We start from the raw sequence: 16,097 nt of genomic DNA on the forward strand, positions 1-16,097 counted from the left end.
TTTCTGGGCAGGCTTTTTGCTCTGGAGTCCTGATGCACATGAGACTGTCAGATCTCAGGTATCTAGTAAAAGACGAAATCCGCTCATTAACCACAGGCTTTGGCTAATTTTGAAATGACTGCTTCGCTGCTACTCAGGCAGCTGTGAGCAGAGGCAATAGGAAACCCACAGAAACCTCAAGAGCTTGGCTTGTGGCGAGAGCTCCCGCGTGTCTGCAGAGGACGCAGCCTTACGTGCAGCTGGTCACACACACGGCAGAAACATTTGTCTGATACACACCGCAGAACAACAGCTCAATCTCAGAGGGACTGAAAGGCAGAGAAAGTGTGGGTCAGTCAGTCCCCTCAGGGAGCCCGTGGTTTCAATGTGATGGCTCTTCCCCCCAAGTCTTTGGGTCCCACTGTGTTGCCTTTAGTTGGACATCTAGAGTAAACCGTGTGCGATAACCCCAGTCTTTCAAACTCATGGCAGCTCTTTAGTTTATCACAGGGGTCAGAAAACTTACTCTTCAGAGGCCAAATGCTAAGTATTTTAGCCTTTGCAAGCCGCATGCTCTCTGTGGCAGTTACCCAACCCTGCCGTGGGACCCCCAGACTAGTCATCGGCAGAAGGTAAATGGATGCGTGTGGCGCTGTACCAAGAAAGCTTTATTTACAAAAGCAGACAGCCGGCCCTCGGGCTATAATTTGTCCACCGCTGGTCTTTTCTATCAAACTAAGCAAACCAAAATAATAAACTAAGAAGTATGTATGGACTTTTTTTTTTTTTTTTTTGGCCACGTGATGCGGCGCATGGGATCTTAGTTCCCTGACCAGGGATCGAACCCAGGCCCTCGGCAGCGACAGCCCAGAGCACCAACCACTGGACCGCCAGGGAATTCCCTGTATGGGCTTTTGTGAGGTGTGGTTACTAGATTTTTAAAGAGTATTTGATTCTGCTTTAGAAAATAAGAAAAACTCTGCAAAGAAACAAGTAGCTCGTGAAACACGTGAGACCAGAAGCCTCCGAACATTAGTGAGCTTTTCAATTGGCCATCACTGGTGACACCTATCCTGGCTACCCTTTCTCTCAGGGCTTTAAAGTGTCTTCATGTTGTGATTGGAGCATCTTAGTCTGGTCTCAGGGATAGCCTAGCCAGTTATGAACTTGGTGGCTACCATTGAATCAGTGATTTCCCACAGAACACTTTTGAATCATAAAGATGTTAAAAGAGTCAGGAAAAGGAAAAATTTCCCTGTAACTTTGTAGTGAGAAACCTGGCAGTCACTACCTTACCCTAGAGGTCAAGGTGAGTGTCACCAGTGACAAGCAAGTGGATGTCAAGTACCCCCTGATGGGATGCGCTGAGGGCGCTGCATCACTTCTGCAAGTTCCTCCCGAAATCCATAACCCAGTCTGGTCGTGAGAAAAATGTCAGACAAGGCCACATTGGGGGACATTCTATGAAATACGTGACCAGTCCCGCTTAACATTGTCCATGCCATGGAAAACAGGGAGAGGTGGAGAAACAGGCCAGAGGAGGCTAAGGAGACACGACAACTAAGTGCAGCAAGGGATCCTGGGACATCAGCGCACAAACTGGAAATCCAAATGAAGTCGCAAGTTTAGTTACTAGTAAGGTAATGATGTTAATTTCTTAGTCTAGACAAAAGAACCATAGTTACGAACGCTGTATTCAGGGAAATCAGGTAAAGTGTGTACAAGCTTTTTGTGTATTATCTTCGCAACTTTTCTGTAAACCTAAAATTATTATTATTATTACTATTATTTTCTGGCCGTGCCGCGCAGCATGCGGGATCTTAGTTCCCGGACCAGGGATTGAACCCTCTCCCCTTGTGGTGGAAGCGCAGTCTTAACCACTGGACCGCCAGGGAAGTCCCAACCTAAAATTATTCTAAAATTTAAAAAATTTTATTGTTTTAAAAGCCAATCACAGGGCTTCCCTGGTGGCACAGTGGTTGAGAGTCCTCCTGCCGATGCAGGGGACACGGGTTCGTGCCCCGGTCCGGGAAGATCCCACATGCCGCGGAGCGGCTGGGCCCGTGAGCCATGGCCGGAGCCTGTGCTCCACGACGGGAGAGGCCACAACAGTGAGAGGCCCGCGTACCGCAAAAAAAAAAAAAAAAAAAAGCCAATCACAGCGTATCTCACCTTCTGAGATGCTCCACACTCTGTCTGTGGAGTGTGTTTCTCTCCAAATAAATCCAATTTTTACCTATCAAAAAAATATATAAATAAAATAAAAGCCAATCACACGATAGTGCCTGCAGGCCTTCTACAAGTCCAATTATGCAAAGGTAAAGAAGTATCATAAGTCAATTAAATTTTTAGAAACTTGCTCTGTGTGCCCGGAAGAAATCTCTACGTTGCAGTTAAAATTCTACCACCTTTCAGAAAGCCTGCCTCCGATACTTCCTGTTATTTCTACTGCTAGTCAAGTACTTCTACATTCCTTGAAATTCAGATAGATTCAATTGAAACAAATATTTTGGCCAGCAGCCAGTGAAGGAATTTCCAGCAGCCGAATCAGTAGCCCTCCAACACCAAAGCAGTAGCGGCTTCCGTTTTCAGGGCCTCTCCTTCCCATGCAGCCCCCGAATTGTTTCAGCTCTCAGGATGCACAGATGGCCAGTCCCTTTCTCCTCGTGTGTGTGGTTGCAGTTGTGCTGGGAGTGAGAGGCGGAACGGGATGAACGTTGCCGAGCTCCCACAGTGTCCGGACTCTCCTGGCTGTCGTTTTATTCCGTGCTTCTCACGGTGTGCTCTCACTAACGGGACACACCACCCTCGGAGTTTGTTAGAAATTCAAGTTCATCGTGCCTTCTCTGAGAACCTCTTATAAGTATCTCTATTGTTTTTCCCCCTCAAACTGTGGCATTTGAAGCTAGAAAGGCCTTCATTCCCTAATCACTCAGACGATATCGTCGTGAAGGAGCAGAAAGTTCATGCTGCCTTTGGGAAAATCAGTCCGTTCAAGGATCTCACGGAAATCTCACGCATGTAGAATCTTTGTCTTTTTCTCCTTTTTGGCTGCGCCGCACGGCATGTGGGATGTTAGCTCCCCGACCAGGGATTGAACCGGGGCCCCCAGCACTGGAAGCGCAGAGTCTCAATCGCTGGACCTCCAGGGAAGTCCCTAGAATCCTTTTTTTGCTGCTTGGAAATTGCTTGGGCTGGTTTTCACTAGAACCCACGTGCCGCAATTTTATGCTACGATTTCGTTGGCACTGCTATCCCCAAGTTGCAAGCAGGTTGGGTCGCAGAAGGCGTTCAAGATTTGAAAAAGATGTTCCCCAAATGTAATTCTCCAGATGGAGGTAAGGCTGCCAGGCTGGCCTCACAACTCCTGTTCTCTCAGGAGCCCGGAGCCCGGCCCCCGGGGCAGAGCTTTGATCTCTGGCCCCTGACCTCAGCTGAGGGTCACTCACGGGTGGGTGGTGGACATGGCCCAGGCAGGGGGCCGCTTTTTATTCTGCCCTTCGTCCCCTCACCCCTCCCTGAAGTCTCCCTAACTTTGAATGTTGAAACAGAGGCTGAGCTCTTGGTTTCTCTGAAAGCCCTGGGCTTTTCTTTGTAAAGCAGAGGACCGCACCAGAGACCCTGGGGAGAGAGAACTAATACTAGACCCAGCATGCCTAGGGCAGCCACTGAGAACTTGGGTCCCCGATTAGAACTCAAGAAAGCAGTGACAGCAGATGACACACCCCCTCTATTCATTCCGCAGGGAAAAGTGTTCTGTCTCTGGCAAGAAGTCACCACCATTCAGAATCTTTCCTGGGATCACAGGGAATGAGACACCATTAACCTGAGTAGTAAACCTGGATTAGGCCTGAGTTTGTGGTTTTAAGTCCCTGAATTTCAGGATGGTTTGCTGTGAAGAGACGTCATTTTCATCTTCTTCTTCTTCTTTTTTTAAATTAATTTTTATTGTAGTAAAATTGCTTTACAATGTTGTGTTAGTTTCTGCTGTACAGCAAAGTGAATCCGTTATACATATATATATATATATATATCCATTCTTTTTCAGGTCCCTTTCCCACATAGGTTATTAAAGAGTACTGAGCAGAGTTCCCTGTGCTATGCAGTAGGTCCTTATTAGTTATCTATTTTATATATAGTAGTGTGTATCTGTCCATCCCAATCTCCCAATTTATCCCTCACCCCCTTTTCTCCCCTGGTGACCATGTTTGTTTTCTACGTCAGTGACTCTACTTCTGTTTTGTAAATAAGTTCATTTGTGTCATATTTTAGATTCCACATATAAGTGACATCATATGGTATTTGTGTCTGACTAACTTAATTCAGTATGACAATCTCTAGGTCCACTGAAGTGACATTTTCAAGTGTACTTGGAGAGTCAACCCACTGCTCAGCCCCCTTGCTGTGATGCTGTCTCAGCCCTCTGCTCCCGTGGGCCCAGAGAGCCCAAAGCAATCAGTGCTATTCTGTGAAAGACAACCTGAGAAAGAGATGCCAGTGTGTCTTTTGTAGGTATCCCAAATCTTTTTTTAAAATTGCCATATAGTTGATTTACAATATTGTGGTAATTTCACGTGTACAGCCAAGTGATTCAGATATATATATATTTCAGATTCTTTTCCATTATAGGTTATTACAAGATATTGAATATAGTTTCCTGTGCTATACACTATGTCCTTGTTGTTTATCTCTTTTATGTATAGTTGTTTGTATCTGTTAATCCGAAACTCCTAATTTATCCCTCCTACCCTCCCTTTCCCCTCTGGTAACCATAAATTTGTTTTCTATGTCTGTGAGACTGTGTCTGTTTTGTATATAGATTCATTTGTATTATTTTTTAGATTCCACTTGTAAGTGATATCGTATGATATTTGTCTTTCTTTGTCTGACTTACTTCATTTAGTATGATAATCTCTAGGGCCATCCATGTTGCTGCAAACGGCATTACTTCATTCTTTTTTATGGCTGAGTAGTATTCCATTGTTATATATATATATATATATATATATATATATATATATATATGCCACATCTTCTTTCTCCATTCTTCTGTTGATGGGCACTTAGGTTGCTTCCATGTCTTGGCTATTGTAAATAGTGCTGCTATGAACAACGGGGCACATGTATCTTTTCAAATTAGTGTTTTTGGGTTTTTTGGATATATACCCAGGAGTGGGACTGCTGGATCATATTGTAACTCTATTTTTAGTTTTCTGAGCTGTTTTCCACAGTGACTGAACCAATTTACATTCCCACCAACAGTGTACAAGGGTTCCCTTTTCTCCACACCCTCTCCAGCGTTTAACGTTTGTAGACTTTTTGATGCTGGCCATTCTGACTGGTGTGAGGTGATGCCTCATTGTGGTTTTGATTTGCGTTTCTCTAATAATCAGCGATGTTGAGCATCTTTTCATGTGCCTGTTGGCCATCTGTATGTCTTCTTTGAACAAATGTCTATTTAGGTCTTCTGCCCGTAGGTATCCCAAATCTTTTTTTTTTAATATTTATTTATTTGGCTACCCCGGGTCTTAGTTGCAGCACATGGGATCTTTAGCTGTGGCATATGGGATCCAGCTTACTGACCAGGGATCAGACTCTGGCGCCCTGCATTGGGAGCGCAGAGTCTCAGTCACTGGACTACCAGGGTAGTCCCAGGTATCCTGAATCTTTATGAGGGCTTCCCTCGGAGCAGTCCTCACTTGGCTTGAGGGTGGGACCAGGCTTCCCTAGGTACCACCTGAAGTCAGCAAAGAGCTAGCCTGTTCTGCTGGCCCTCAAGAGAGCACCTAGGACCACCAGCAAGCTGCGGGCCTTTAGCCAGGCTTTTCCCACACTAACAGGAAGAGTCCCATTCATTGTCTAGAACACCTTAGAGTGGTTTCCATATCTGCAGTAAACCAACTAATGTTCCCCAAAGATGACAGGTCCTAATCTCTGGAACCTGCAAATGTTACCTTATTTGGAAAAAGGGTCTTTGCAGATGTGATTAATATAAGGATTTTGAGATGGAGAGATGATCCTCGATTCTCTAGGTGGGCCTTTAGGGCGATGACAAGGAACGCCCGCAGCCACCAGAAGCTAGAGGGGGCAAGGAACAGATTCTCCCCCAGAGCCTCCATACGGGGTATTGGCCCTCCTGACACCTTGATTCCAGACTTCAGGCCTCCCAAAGGGAAAACATTTCTCCTGTTTTAACTAGTTTATGATACTTTGTTACGACAGCCCTAGGAAACTAACACAACATCTGCTAAAGCGTCTCAGATTCAACCTGCCCAAATGAAAGCCATCAGTGCTCCCTTCACTTGTTCTTCTGCCCCAAATTCCATGTATCAGCTGCTCAACTCAAGTAACTTCAGCCAGAAACCCAGGAGTTGTTTTTGACAGCCCCCAACTCCCAGGATACACACCCGCCCTAGGAGTGGGGCCTGGGGGCTCAGACAGATTCAGAATGAACAGGATTGGGGAATTTCTGTGCTCAATTACAATAGAGAACATTCCTCTGCTCGTGCGGTCCCCACCTGATGAAACGTCGCCCCTACTTCCTCTCAGCTGGCAAGATAGTAGCTCAGTCACGCCCTCCTGGATGTGCTTTGAAATACTTCACAGAAAAAAAAGTGGGCAGGGATGACACAAAAGAGGTCTATTTTTGTGTCTGCTTGAAATTTCCACGATAAAAGATGAAATTGTTTTTCAAAATTTCACCTATGGTTTTGTTCATCCTTTTTTTTTTCCTTCTCTTCTCTACTTGGATTTCTTTCCTGCTGAAACTTTTGCATCTAAAAGACGTTTTGCCTGTAATTGTGCTCTAATTGTTTCAGGGTGGTTCATGATTTTTTCCCTCACAGCCACAGTTAATGTTTCATATTTCCGGCATCCTTTACATTCCTTCGCAAGCCCTCCCTGGTGTTGGACAAGTAAAAAGGGCTCAAGAAATAGATGCTCATTGGCTACTTTATTTTTTTAATTTATTTTTGATTGGAGTAAAATTGCTTTACAATGTTGTGTTAGTTTCTGCTGTACCATGAAGTGAATCAGCTGTATGTATACCTATATCCTCTCTCTCTTGGACCTCCCTCCCCCCTCCCCGCCCCCCCCCATCTAGGTCATCACAGAGCACGGAGCTGAGCATTTATTGTTTGTAGATTTTTTGATGATGGCCATTCTGACCTGTGTGAGGTGATACCTCATTGTAGTTTTGATTTGCATTTCTCTAATAATTAGTGATGTTGAGCACCTTTTCATGTGCCTGTTGGCCAGCTGTATGTCTTCGCTGGTGAAATGTCTATTTAGGTCTTCCGCCCATTTTTTAATTGGGTTGTTTTTTGATATTGAGCTCCGTGAGCTGTCTGTATATCTTTGGCTACTTCATTTAAAAAAACAAAACAAAAACTGAAAAATAGGCAATGGCTTTCTAAAAATGTACTTTAAAATATAAAAACGTTTAGGATTTCCCTGGTGGTCCAGTGGTTAGTACTTGGAGCGTTCACAGCCAGGGCCTGGGTTCGATCCGTTGTTCGGGAACTAAGATCCCACAAGCCACGTGGCACAGCCAAAAAAAAAAAAAAAAAACCTAATAAAAACTTTTACAATAGTAGCTTCAGCTAAGTACTCTCTTTTTAAGTACTCCTGATTTGCATAGTTAGGTATTGTTATATATATATGTGTGTGTGCATTTTTTAAGCACCATTTATTTAGTCCCTTCTAGTTGCCAGCAGGAAACTTGGCCCTTCACATATATAACAGTTTAAAGAACATGTCCTAAAGGTAAAGGAATTGGGACTCACACAGACCTAAGCAAGAATCTAGTTTTATAGGCAAAGCTTCCCCATAGAAGGTTTCAGCCTGTGTGGTGATTGGCATTTGAAGATCGAGGGAATCTCAAAAGGTGGTCAAATGCCTAAGTATCAATATCTTACAGAAGGAAGTCAGCTCAGTCGCTCAGTGAGAACTGCCCGCTGGTACTGGAGCTGGCACTGGTTCCCGTGAGTGGTAGCATGTGAGTCCTTCACGGGGACCTGGGCTCAGTGACCTCAGTCACGTTATTTAACCCTGATGAGTCTCAGTTTCTTCTTCTGTAAAATGGGCTGCTGCATGCCCTGAGAAAATCTGCTGAGAGGACCCGAGTCCATCTGAATAACATGCTTGGCACCCAGCAGGCTCTCCGTGAATGACAGTCACTGTTTCTCAGCTGCTGTGGCTGCTTTGTTTGCAGTTATAATTGCTGGGCCCTAGGACGCAAACTCCAAAGATGGGGGCCACAAATACTATCACGGTGCCAGGCATATGGAGAGACCCAGCGGTCTGTCCTCCTGTCCCCTGCACAGAAAGACGAAGTCTCTCCCGCCTAGAGGTCTGTAAATATTCCAAGTAATAACAAGATCCAGGGTAAAATCCTTGTGAGAGGGAGAAAGTTGTTGCTGGGCTGTACAGACTCAGCTTTATCTAAGATCTGCAGCTAAATTCCAGCGTTTGTAACAATACCTTGCAGGAATCAAGAATAAGATGACAAACACTGGTGACTAAGGGCAAAGTCATTGTGTCCAAGTTTTCCTCTAACTGCCACCATACCTGTGCTCCCTGACCTTGACTGACCCTCTCCCAGTCTTAATCATAGGGTCCCCAACTCAGGTACACTGTGAGTCAGGTAGGAAACGGCTAAGCCTGCCTTTTAAAAAATACCCCACTGAAAGGTGTTTTGGAAAGCCTGATCTTACTAACTGAAGGGTACTTGGCCCTACAATGTGAAAGGGAAAAGCAAAATTCTGGAACTCCATCCTCCATTACGTCTTATAATTATAAATCTCCTGTTAGAACAAAAAACTAAAATAATTTGAGCTCTGTTTCATTGAGAGGACTAGTTATTATTTTTTTTAATAAATTTATTTATTTTTGGCTGCGTTGGGTCTTCGTTGCTGCCCGCGGGCTTTCTCTAGTTGCGGCGAGCAGGGGCTACTCTTTGTTGCAGTGCGTGGGCTTCTCATTGCGGTGGCTTCTCTTGCTGTGGAGCACGGGCTCTAGGTACGCGGGCCTCAGTAGTTGTGGCACAAGCGCTCAGTAGTTCTGGCTTGCAGGCTCTAGAGCACAGGCTCAGTAGTTGTGGTGCACGGGCCCAGTTGCTCCATGGCACGTGGGATCTTCCCGGACCAGGGCTCGAACCCATGTCCCCTGTATTGGCAGGCGTATTCTTAACCACTGTGCCACCAGGGAAGTCCAGGATTCGCTATTGATTAAATCTCTGAAAGTCGGTTCAATTTGCCCTTGGTTGACTAATTCATTGACTGTTGAGCAAGTGAAAGCAGAGCTCACTTTCATTTCACCTATTTCCTCTCTATCAAAGGAAACAAGCCTCAGACTTGAAAAGGTGGCACACACACACCCGAGACTATTGAATGCCTAGGCGTGGACACTTGGAGGATGCTCCTTGGGTCCGGAGGGTATATGCTCAGCCTCATGTTCTGAGCAGTGAAGATGAAGTCCAAAAAGTGAGAAGCTACACAGAACAAATGTGCCCTGGGCTTTCCAGAAGGACCAAAGCTACGTGCTGACAAACATACTCCACTCTCAGAAATTCTGGCTGAGCTGTGAGTTCCTAGAAGAGAAAGCTGTCACCACTAGAAGTCCACACTGGTTCAATGTCATACTGAATTCTTTCAAAAGGGGTGCAAGGTTGATAAATTGGGACTATGCCCTTCATTCACAAGACAGTGAAAATTTCACAAGATTGACAGTCTTGTCATAATATGTCAGACATGATACAGAAGTTTAGGTGTGACAGGACCACAGGCAGATGTGCTCAACTGTGTAATCCCAAGAATGTTGATGAAAGATTTATGAGGGGCTGAGAGGAGAGCATCTATCTCACAGCAGGCCACACATGGCGTGGCGCTGTCCCTTTCATCATGTTTATTAATGTCAACGTAGACAGCTTTATAAATATTCAAATGATGCTAACTCGGAAGGGAGGCCTAATGTGAAGATTAAAAAAAAAAAAACAAACTCAGCAGAATGATGTTTAGTAAGGATGAAGGTAAATTTACACCTAAGTTCAAGGAATGACAGTATAACACTTTCAAGTGGCAGATGGGTGATCTGACAATGATTATACAGTGAACATAAAATGTTAAAGACGACTTCAACTGTGATTTATGAAGGCAATGATTTCATGCTTTAGTGAATCTAATGGTCTGAATATTTCAGCCCCAGGTAAGATCTGAGATTTAAACTCAGATTTTTTTTTTTTTTTTTTGCGGTATGCGGGCCTCTCACTGTTGTGGCCTCTCCCGTTGCGGAGCACAGGCTCCGGACGCGCAGGCCCAGTGGCCACGGCTCACGGGCCCAGCCGCTCCGCGGCATGTGGGATCTTCCCGGACCAGGGCACGAACCCGTGTTCCCTGCATCGGCAGGCGGACTCAACCACTGCGCCACCAGGGAAGCCCCCACTTTTTTTTTCTTTAGTTTACTTATTTTTGGTCAATCCTCACAGCATGTGGGATCTTGGTTTCCCGACCAGGGATTGAACCCGTGCCCCCTGCACTGGAAGTGCAGAGTCTTAACCACTGGACCACCAGGGAAGTTCCCCCCAACCACTTTTTAAATTAAACTTTTTATTTAGAGATAATTATAGATTCACATGTAGTTGTAAGAAATAATACAGGGACCTCCTTTGTATCCTGTACCCCACTTCTCCCAGTGGGATCATCCCGGAAAATGACAGCATACTATCACAACCGGGATGTCAACATTGATACAATCTGGGCTTCCCTGGTGGCGCAGTGGTTAAGAATCCGCCTGCCAGTGCAGGGGACACGGGTTTGAGCCCTCATCTGGAAAGATCCCACATGCCGCAGAGCAACTAAGCCCGTGCGCCACAACTACCGAGCCCGCGTGCCTAGAGTCTGTGCTCCACAAGAGAAGCCACTGCAATGAGAAGCCGGCACCACAAGGAAGAGTAGCCCCTTCTCGCCACAACTAGAGAAAGCCCGTGCACAGCAATGAACACCGGACGCAGCCAAAAATAAATAAATAGATAAAGGAATAAATTTATTTAAAAAAATTGATACAATCCACCAAGCTTATATATAGGCGTGTATTTAGTGCTGTGCAATTTAATGTGACCACCACAGCGAAGGTACACTTGAGATGGATTTTTACAGGCACCTTCCTTTCAAGTCTCCATTTACAAAGGAAAAGTCACCTCATTCTTCTAACTAGAGGCATTCTGGACACGGCAGCTTGGAGTTATTTATGAGGCGGTGACCCCGTGCCCAGCGCCATGACCGGTGCCCAGGGGAGCTGGCTCTCTTTCTTCAATTGTCCGGATAAGATGCAACTGATCAGCCACAGAACCAGAGAATGCAAATCTCTCTTGACCGCTAAAGACACTGGGACTGCTGCTGAGATTCCTCGTCCTGGCTCTACAGCGGCAGATCCCAGACAAGGACTCAGGGACCCCTGACTCTCTGTTCTGCGCTCTCCTGGCTTGTCCTTGCCACCTACTTCCTGCATCATCACCTGGATGAAGCGTCTTCGAGGAACCAGCTGCTTCCTAGCGTCCAGCTACAGAACAGTAATATACCTAATACGTCAAGTCCTCTGGGCACAGTTGTACCAAAGGGAGAGCGGGGTTTGAACGCAATGACTTCCTCAGCTGTAACTATAGAAAGAGCCAACACCGGCCACTCGGTATCTGGGCTGCAGCGCCGGACAATGCGGGCGCGCGCAGAGGGCTCCAGGGACCCGCCATCCCGCTGCCCTGCGCTGGGGGCACAGTGGGCCGGCGCGGGGACAGGCGGGCGGCACGCGGGTGGGCGCGGGACTGCGGCGGGGACCCCCGCGGCGCTCCCGGCCTCACCTGCGCGGCCGCCCACCGCCCGCGGTCCGCGAGAACAAAGGCGGGGGCGCCAGCCGGCCGCGCGCTCCAAGATGGAGGGCGCCGGGGGCTCCGGCCGCCGCTGGGCCCACCTCGCCCCGGCCCGCCCCGCGCGGGCGCTTCCGCCGCCTCACCTGCCGCACCTAGGCCACCCGAACATTGAGCGGACGTGCCCCGAGCCTCCGAGGGCGGCCCGGCGCCCGAGACGGAGGAGGGGCCTCCGGACCTCGAGCCCCCGCCCCCGCCCGCCCTCTGGCCCCGCGGGTCGCGCCCCTCACCCCGAGCGCGCGCCCCCCACTCCGCCCCCCAGGCCTCCGCGCGCCCCGAGCGTGAGCTCCGGCCCCGGCCCCCAGTACACTGCGCTCGGCTGGCGGCGCGAGGTCCTGAGCGCGCTCCCAGCCTCGGGGCGACTTGGGGAGCCCCGGGCGCGCGCCCCCGACCCCCCGCCTCTCCCCGCCCCTCCCACCGCCGGCGGCCGCGAGGGTCCCGGACGGCGCGCCTCTCCCCCCACTCCGCCTCCCACCCTCCGGGCAACTCGCGGGAACCCGAGCGCTCGCCCCGCCCCCTGCCCCCCGGGCGGCGCGAGCCCCCGAGCGCGCGCCGGACCCCGCCGCTCCCCGCCCCCTCCCCGCGGGCCCGCCCCCTCCGGGGCCCGCCCTCCCCCGCGCGCCGCGCCGCGCCGCGCAGCGCCGCGCGTTCTCCCGGCTCCCTCCCTGTCCAGGGCCGGTACTTTCCTCCCAAGTTGCAGCGCAAGTTTGCCAGTGGCCGGCGGCGGCGGGGCGCCGGGAGCCTCCCTCGCCCTCGGCCGGCCGGGGCTCCCCCGAGTGCATGGGCGCAGGTCGGGCGGCCCTGGGGGCCTGAGCGGCCGCGCCGCCTCCGAGCCCCGCGCCATGGAGGGCGCAGAGCCCCGTGTGCGGCCAGAGCGCCTGGCAGAGGCCGAGGCGCGGGCGGCCGATGGCGGGCGCTTGGTGGAGGTGCAGCTGAGCGGCGGCGCCCCTTGGGGCTTCACCCTGAAGGGCGGCCGCGAGCACGGCGAGCCGCTGGTTATCACGAAGGTACGGAGGGCGCGGGACACGCACGGTGACAGCCGGGAGGTGGCCTGGGGCCGAGGGACTCGTCGGGGGGTAGGAGCGCTGGAGGGGGTGTCCAGTTCGCGCCCCCGGGCCCGGAACGCGCGTCCGCCCGGGTCACCTGCGAGGACGTGGGTAGTAGGACTCGCATAGGTGTGTGGTCCGGGCGCCACCTTGGTCCCTCTGCGTTGTTTCCCGGTCCTGCTGGCTCCCAGCGCCGCGCAGTTTCAATGGCTCCTGTTCCGGGTCCCCTCCCCTCCCCCTCCTGGGAAGGGCCTGGCAGGGTCCCCTGTCACTCCCGGCTTCGCCTGCGCCGGCCTGCACCTGTGGGCCTACCCAGAGGTCGGGGAGGGACATTCCCACGTGCCGGGGGTGGACAGAGACGTCCCCACCTGTGTTTGCCTGTCTAGGTATTTGTTTCTGCACCCCTTGGACCTGCACCCGTTATCGCTAGGAAGCCCAGACTAGCAGCTGCCGCCAGCCGAGCTTCTCGATTCCCAAAAGCCCATCAATATTTATTGACTTTCGCTTCCAGCCCTAGACCCACGGCGCTCTGGATACCTGCAAAAACAAATTGAAACTTTTCGTCGTCCTTTATGAAAGTGGGGTTTGAGCCCCCAAAATAAGTTCCTAGTGTGTGTGTGTGTGTGTGTGTGTGTGTGTGTGTGTGTGTGTGTGTAGGGGTAACTTTGAATTCTCTTGTCTCGAAACAGAAAACCATCTTGAAACTTACCAGCCGAACCCGTATAAACCTGTAAAAAGCACACAGACAGCAAACCAGTCGTCCTGTTTTCTTCTGGTTAAAAGTGTCTGTTGGTCAGTTTCTCTGGGAAGGTCTGGGCCGCGCCATTCCTGGGGACAAAGTTCCCTTTAAAATGCAAAAATTCTTGGCTTCTAGTAGCGTTTTAAGGTGACTTACTGGTTTTCTCTGCTTTCCTACTTCACCACAGCAGGAAGAACTACAGTGACTCCTAACCCACCCCACCGGATTGAATTTGGGAGGCGGTGTGGCTTTGTTGTCTAGATAGTAAATGAGACACTCAACTTCTGATCTTTATTTTCTCTCATTTTTATATTTATAAAACTAGAGACTTTGAGGGGAGACGTGCACTGAATTTATGTGGAACCGGGGAAAGAGGGTGTCATTGTTGTTATAAGTTTCACCCATGTGCAAACCCATTAATGAATTGGATTCTTTGGAAAAATGTATGTGGTGGAGTAGCCATAGAATGTACACCTTGTGCAGGACAGGCATTTCCTGCATATACGTGTATTAAGGCACAGTAGCCTGTGCCTTTTCAATAATAAAAGTTTTACTGGGCATTTCTGATGGTAAAAGTTAAAAAGATATCAGGTAAGTTACTCAAACTTTTATCGTTTCTAGAGATTCTTTTAAAAAAGAATATGCGCGCGCGCACGCGCGATTCAACCTGTCTTCCTCGGACCTGTCTTTACAGCAGATGGAGTAAGTCGTAAAACATTATTTAAGATGACATCTTGCTTTTTGGGCTTATGCAGTGTAAGAAAGCTGGACTTAAACTCTAAAATTCAGTTGTTTGACCGGAAGCTGGAGAAGGGGACCTCCTCCTTTCTCTGTACCTCAAGTTCTAAAAAACCCCGCGCATTTTTAGTTGTTTCTCCTCAGCTTGTGCAAGAGGACCCTGTTCTAGAAACTGAAGGAGGTGGACAGTAAAACGCATGGACACACACCAGGGCCTAATCAGGGCACAGGAGGCAGGCAGTCTGCTCCTGACTGGGCCCCTGGGTTGGCTGTCACGGTAGTTGCTAAGGTGTGTGGGTAGGTAGGGCTAGGCTGGTAGCGGTGTACACGCCCTGCCTTTCCAGATCGTGCTTCAGGGTTTTGCAGAAATAAAACTGCTTCTGAGTCTTATCTGAGATGCTCATATGTCCCTCCCTTAAACTGCTGCTTGGTTTTTATAGGTGCTTTACTGTGACTGGAGATATGTGGTTTCTTTGCTTAGGATGGAGAGGATTCAGGACAGTTTGGGACATCTGTGACAAATTTCCATGCACACTTGTGTACACATGCACACACGTGTCCTCACACGCGCACACACGTGTGCTCACACATGCATGTATATATTCCTTAACCACACATTGTATTGCATGGTATTTGCAGTATTTCACCTACTTGTCTTTTCTCCTGCATTAAGTCATCACTGATGCATGTTTACAATCCAACAGCTGGTAATTAACTGTCACATTATTAGAGAAGGATAAAGGAAAGCGTGTCCATTATAATCACTTAAAAAATGGAAATAGACTGTTGTGATGGAGACTGGGGAAATTTGTTCCACCTCCAGAATGTAGATGAATCCAAGCTTTGAATCTTCCTTTCCCAGTACCTACTAAAAAATCTTTAGGGCTCGTTAAATAATAGGCCTTCTAATGGCTTTTTTTTTTTTTTTTTGCATTGAAAAAACCTTGTAATTAAATTGTTACATATTAGAGCCCTGGGATATTATACAGCTCACTTCTAACAGAATCTGACTTGGAAGAAGCTTGATCCAGTGTAAGAGGATGCACTCTGTTTACGATGATGATGTCTCAGTTGAAAGCCTCATTGGAGTATACGTCTTAGAACTGGAAGTGATGCCAAGAACAAGGCTGGTTCAATCCCTGATCTCCTGATGGAGTTTTTTATTTTATTTATTTATTCATTCATTTATTTTTGGCTGTGTTGGGTGTTCGTTGCTGCCCACGGGCTTTCTCTAGTTGTGGCGAGGGGGGCTACTCTTCATTGCGGTGTGCGGGCTTCTCATTGCAGTGGCTTCTCTCGTTGCAGAGCATGGGCTCTAGGCGCGTGGGCTTCAGTAGTCGTGGCTCGCGGGCTCTAGAGCGCAGGCTCAGTAGTTGCGGCGCACAGGCTTAGTTGCTCCGCAGCGTGTGGGATCTTCCCGGATGAAGGCTCGAACCCGTGTCCCCTGCATTGGCAGGCGGATTCTTAACCACTGCGCCACCAGGGAAGCCCCTTGATAGAGTTTCATTAGCCCATTTTGTAGATGAAACAGCTAAGGCCAAGGAGGGTTCAGTGGTGTGCCCTGAGGTCACAAACCTGGCAAATCTTGAGAAGGGTCCTCAGGACCAGATCTTGACCCTGCATGTCTCTGCTTTCTCTCCATGTGCTGCCATCTGCTCTTGTCTGGAATCCCTTGCAA

At 48.9% G+C, this 16,097-nt stretch overlaps 2 protein-coding genes across 7 annotated transcripts in view; both read left to right on the plus strand.

The window, feature by feature from the left end:
- The first annotated feature begins 11,613 nt into the window (after window positions 1–11,613).
- LOC125963099 (uncharacterized) lies at window positions 11,614–12,709 on the plus strand. Its single transcript, XM_049704938.1, has 2 exons — window positions 11,614–12,331; window positions 12,591–12,709. The coding sequence occupies exons 1-2, from the start codon at window positions 11,614–11,616 to the stop codon at window positions 12,707–12,709; spliced, it is 837 nt and encodes a 278-aa protein (XP_049560895.1).
- The window catches only part of SHROOM2 (shroom family member 2), a 135,488-nt gene continuing 131,917 nt past the window's right edge, over window positions 12,527–16,097 (plus strand). For 2 of the 6 annotated variants that reach the window (XM_004265520.3, XM_033420220.2), the window contains exon 1: window positions 12,529–12,903. In XM_004265520.3, coding sequence (XP_004265568.1) covers window positions 12,739–12,903 — 165 coding nt within the window. In that variant the 5' untranslated portion in view covers window positions 12,529–12,738. Of the gene's footprint in view, window positions 12,904–16,097 lie in introns of all 6 variants that reach the window. The other 4 variants (XM_033420221.2, XM_033420222.2, XM_033420219.2 and 1 more) reach the window with 3 other exon arrangements.

The sequence above is a fragment of the Orcinus orca genome, chromosome X (assembly GCF_937001465.1).
Source record: "Orcinus orca chromosome X, mOrcOrc1.1, whole genome shotgun sequence".
NCBI lineage: Eukaryota > Metazoa > Chordata > Mammalia > Artiodactyla > Delphinidae > Orcinus > Orcinus orca.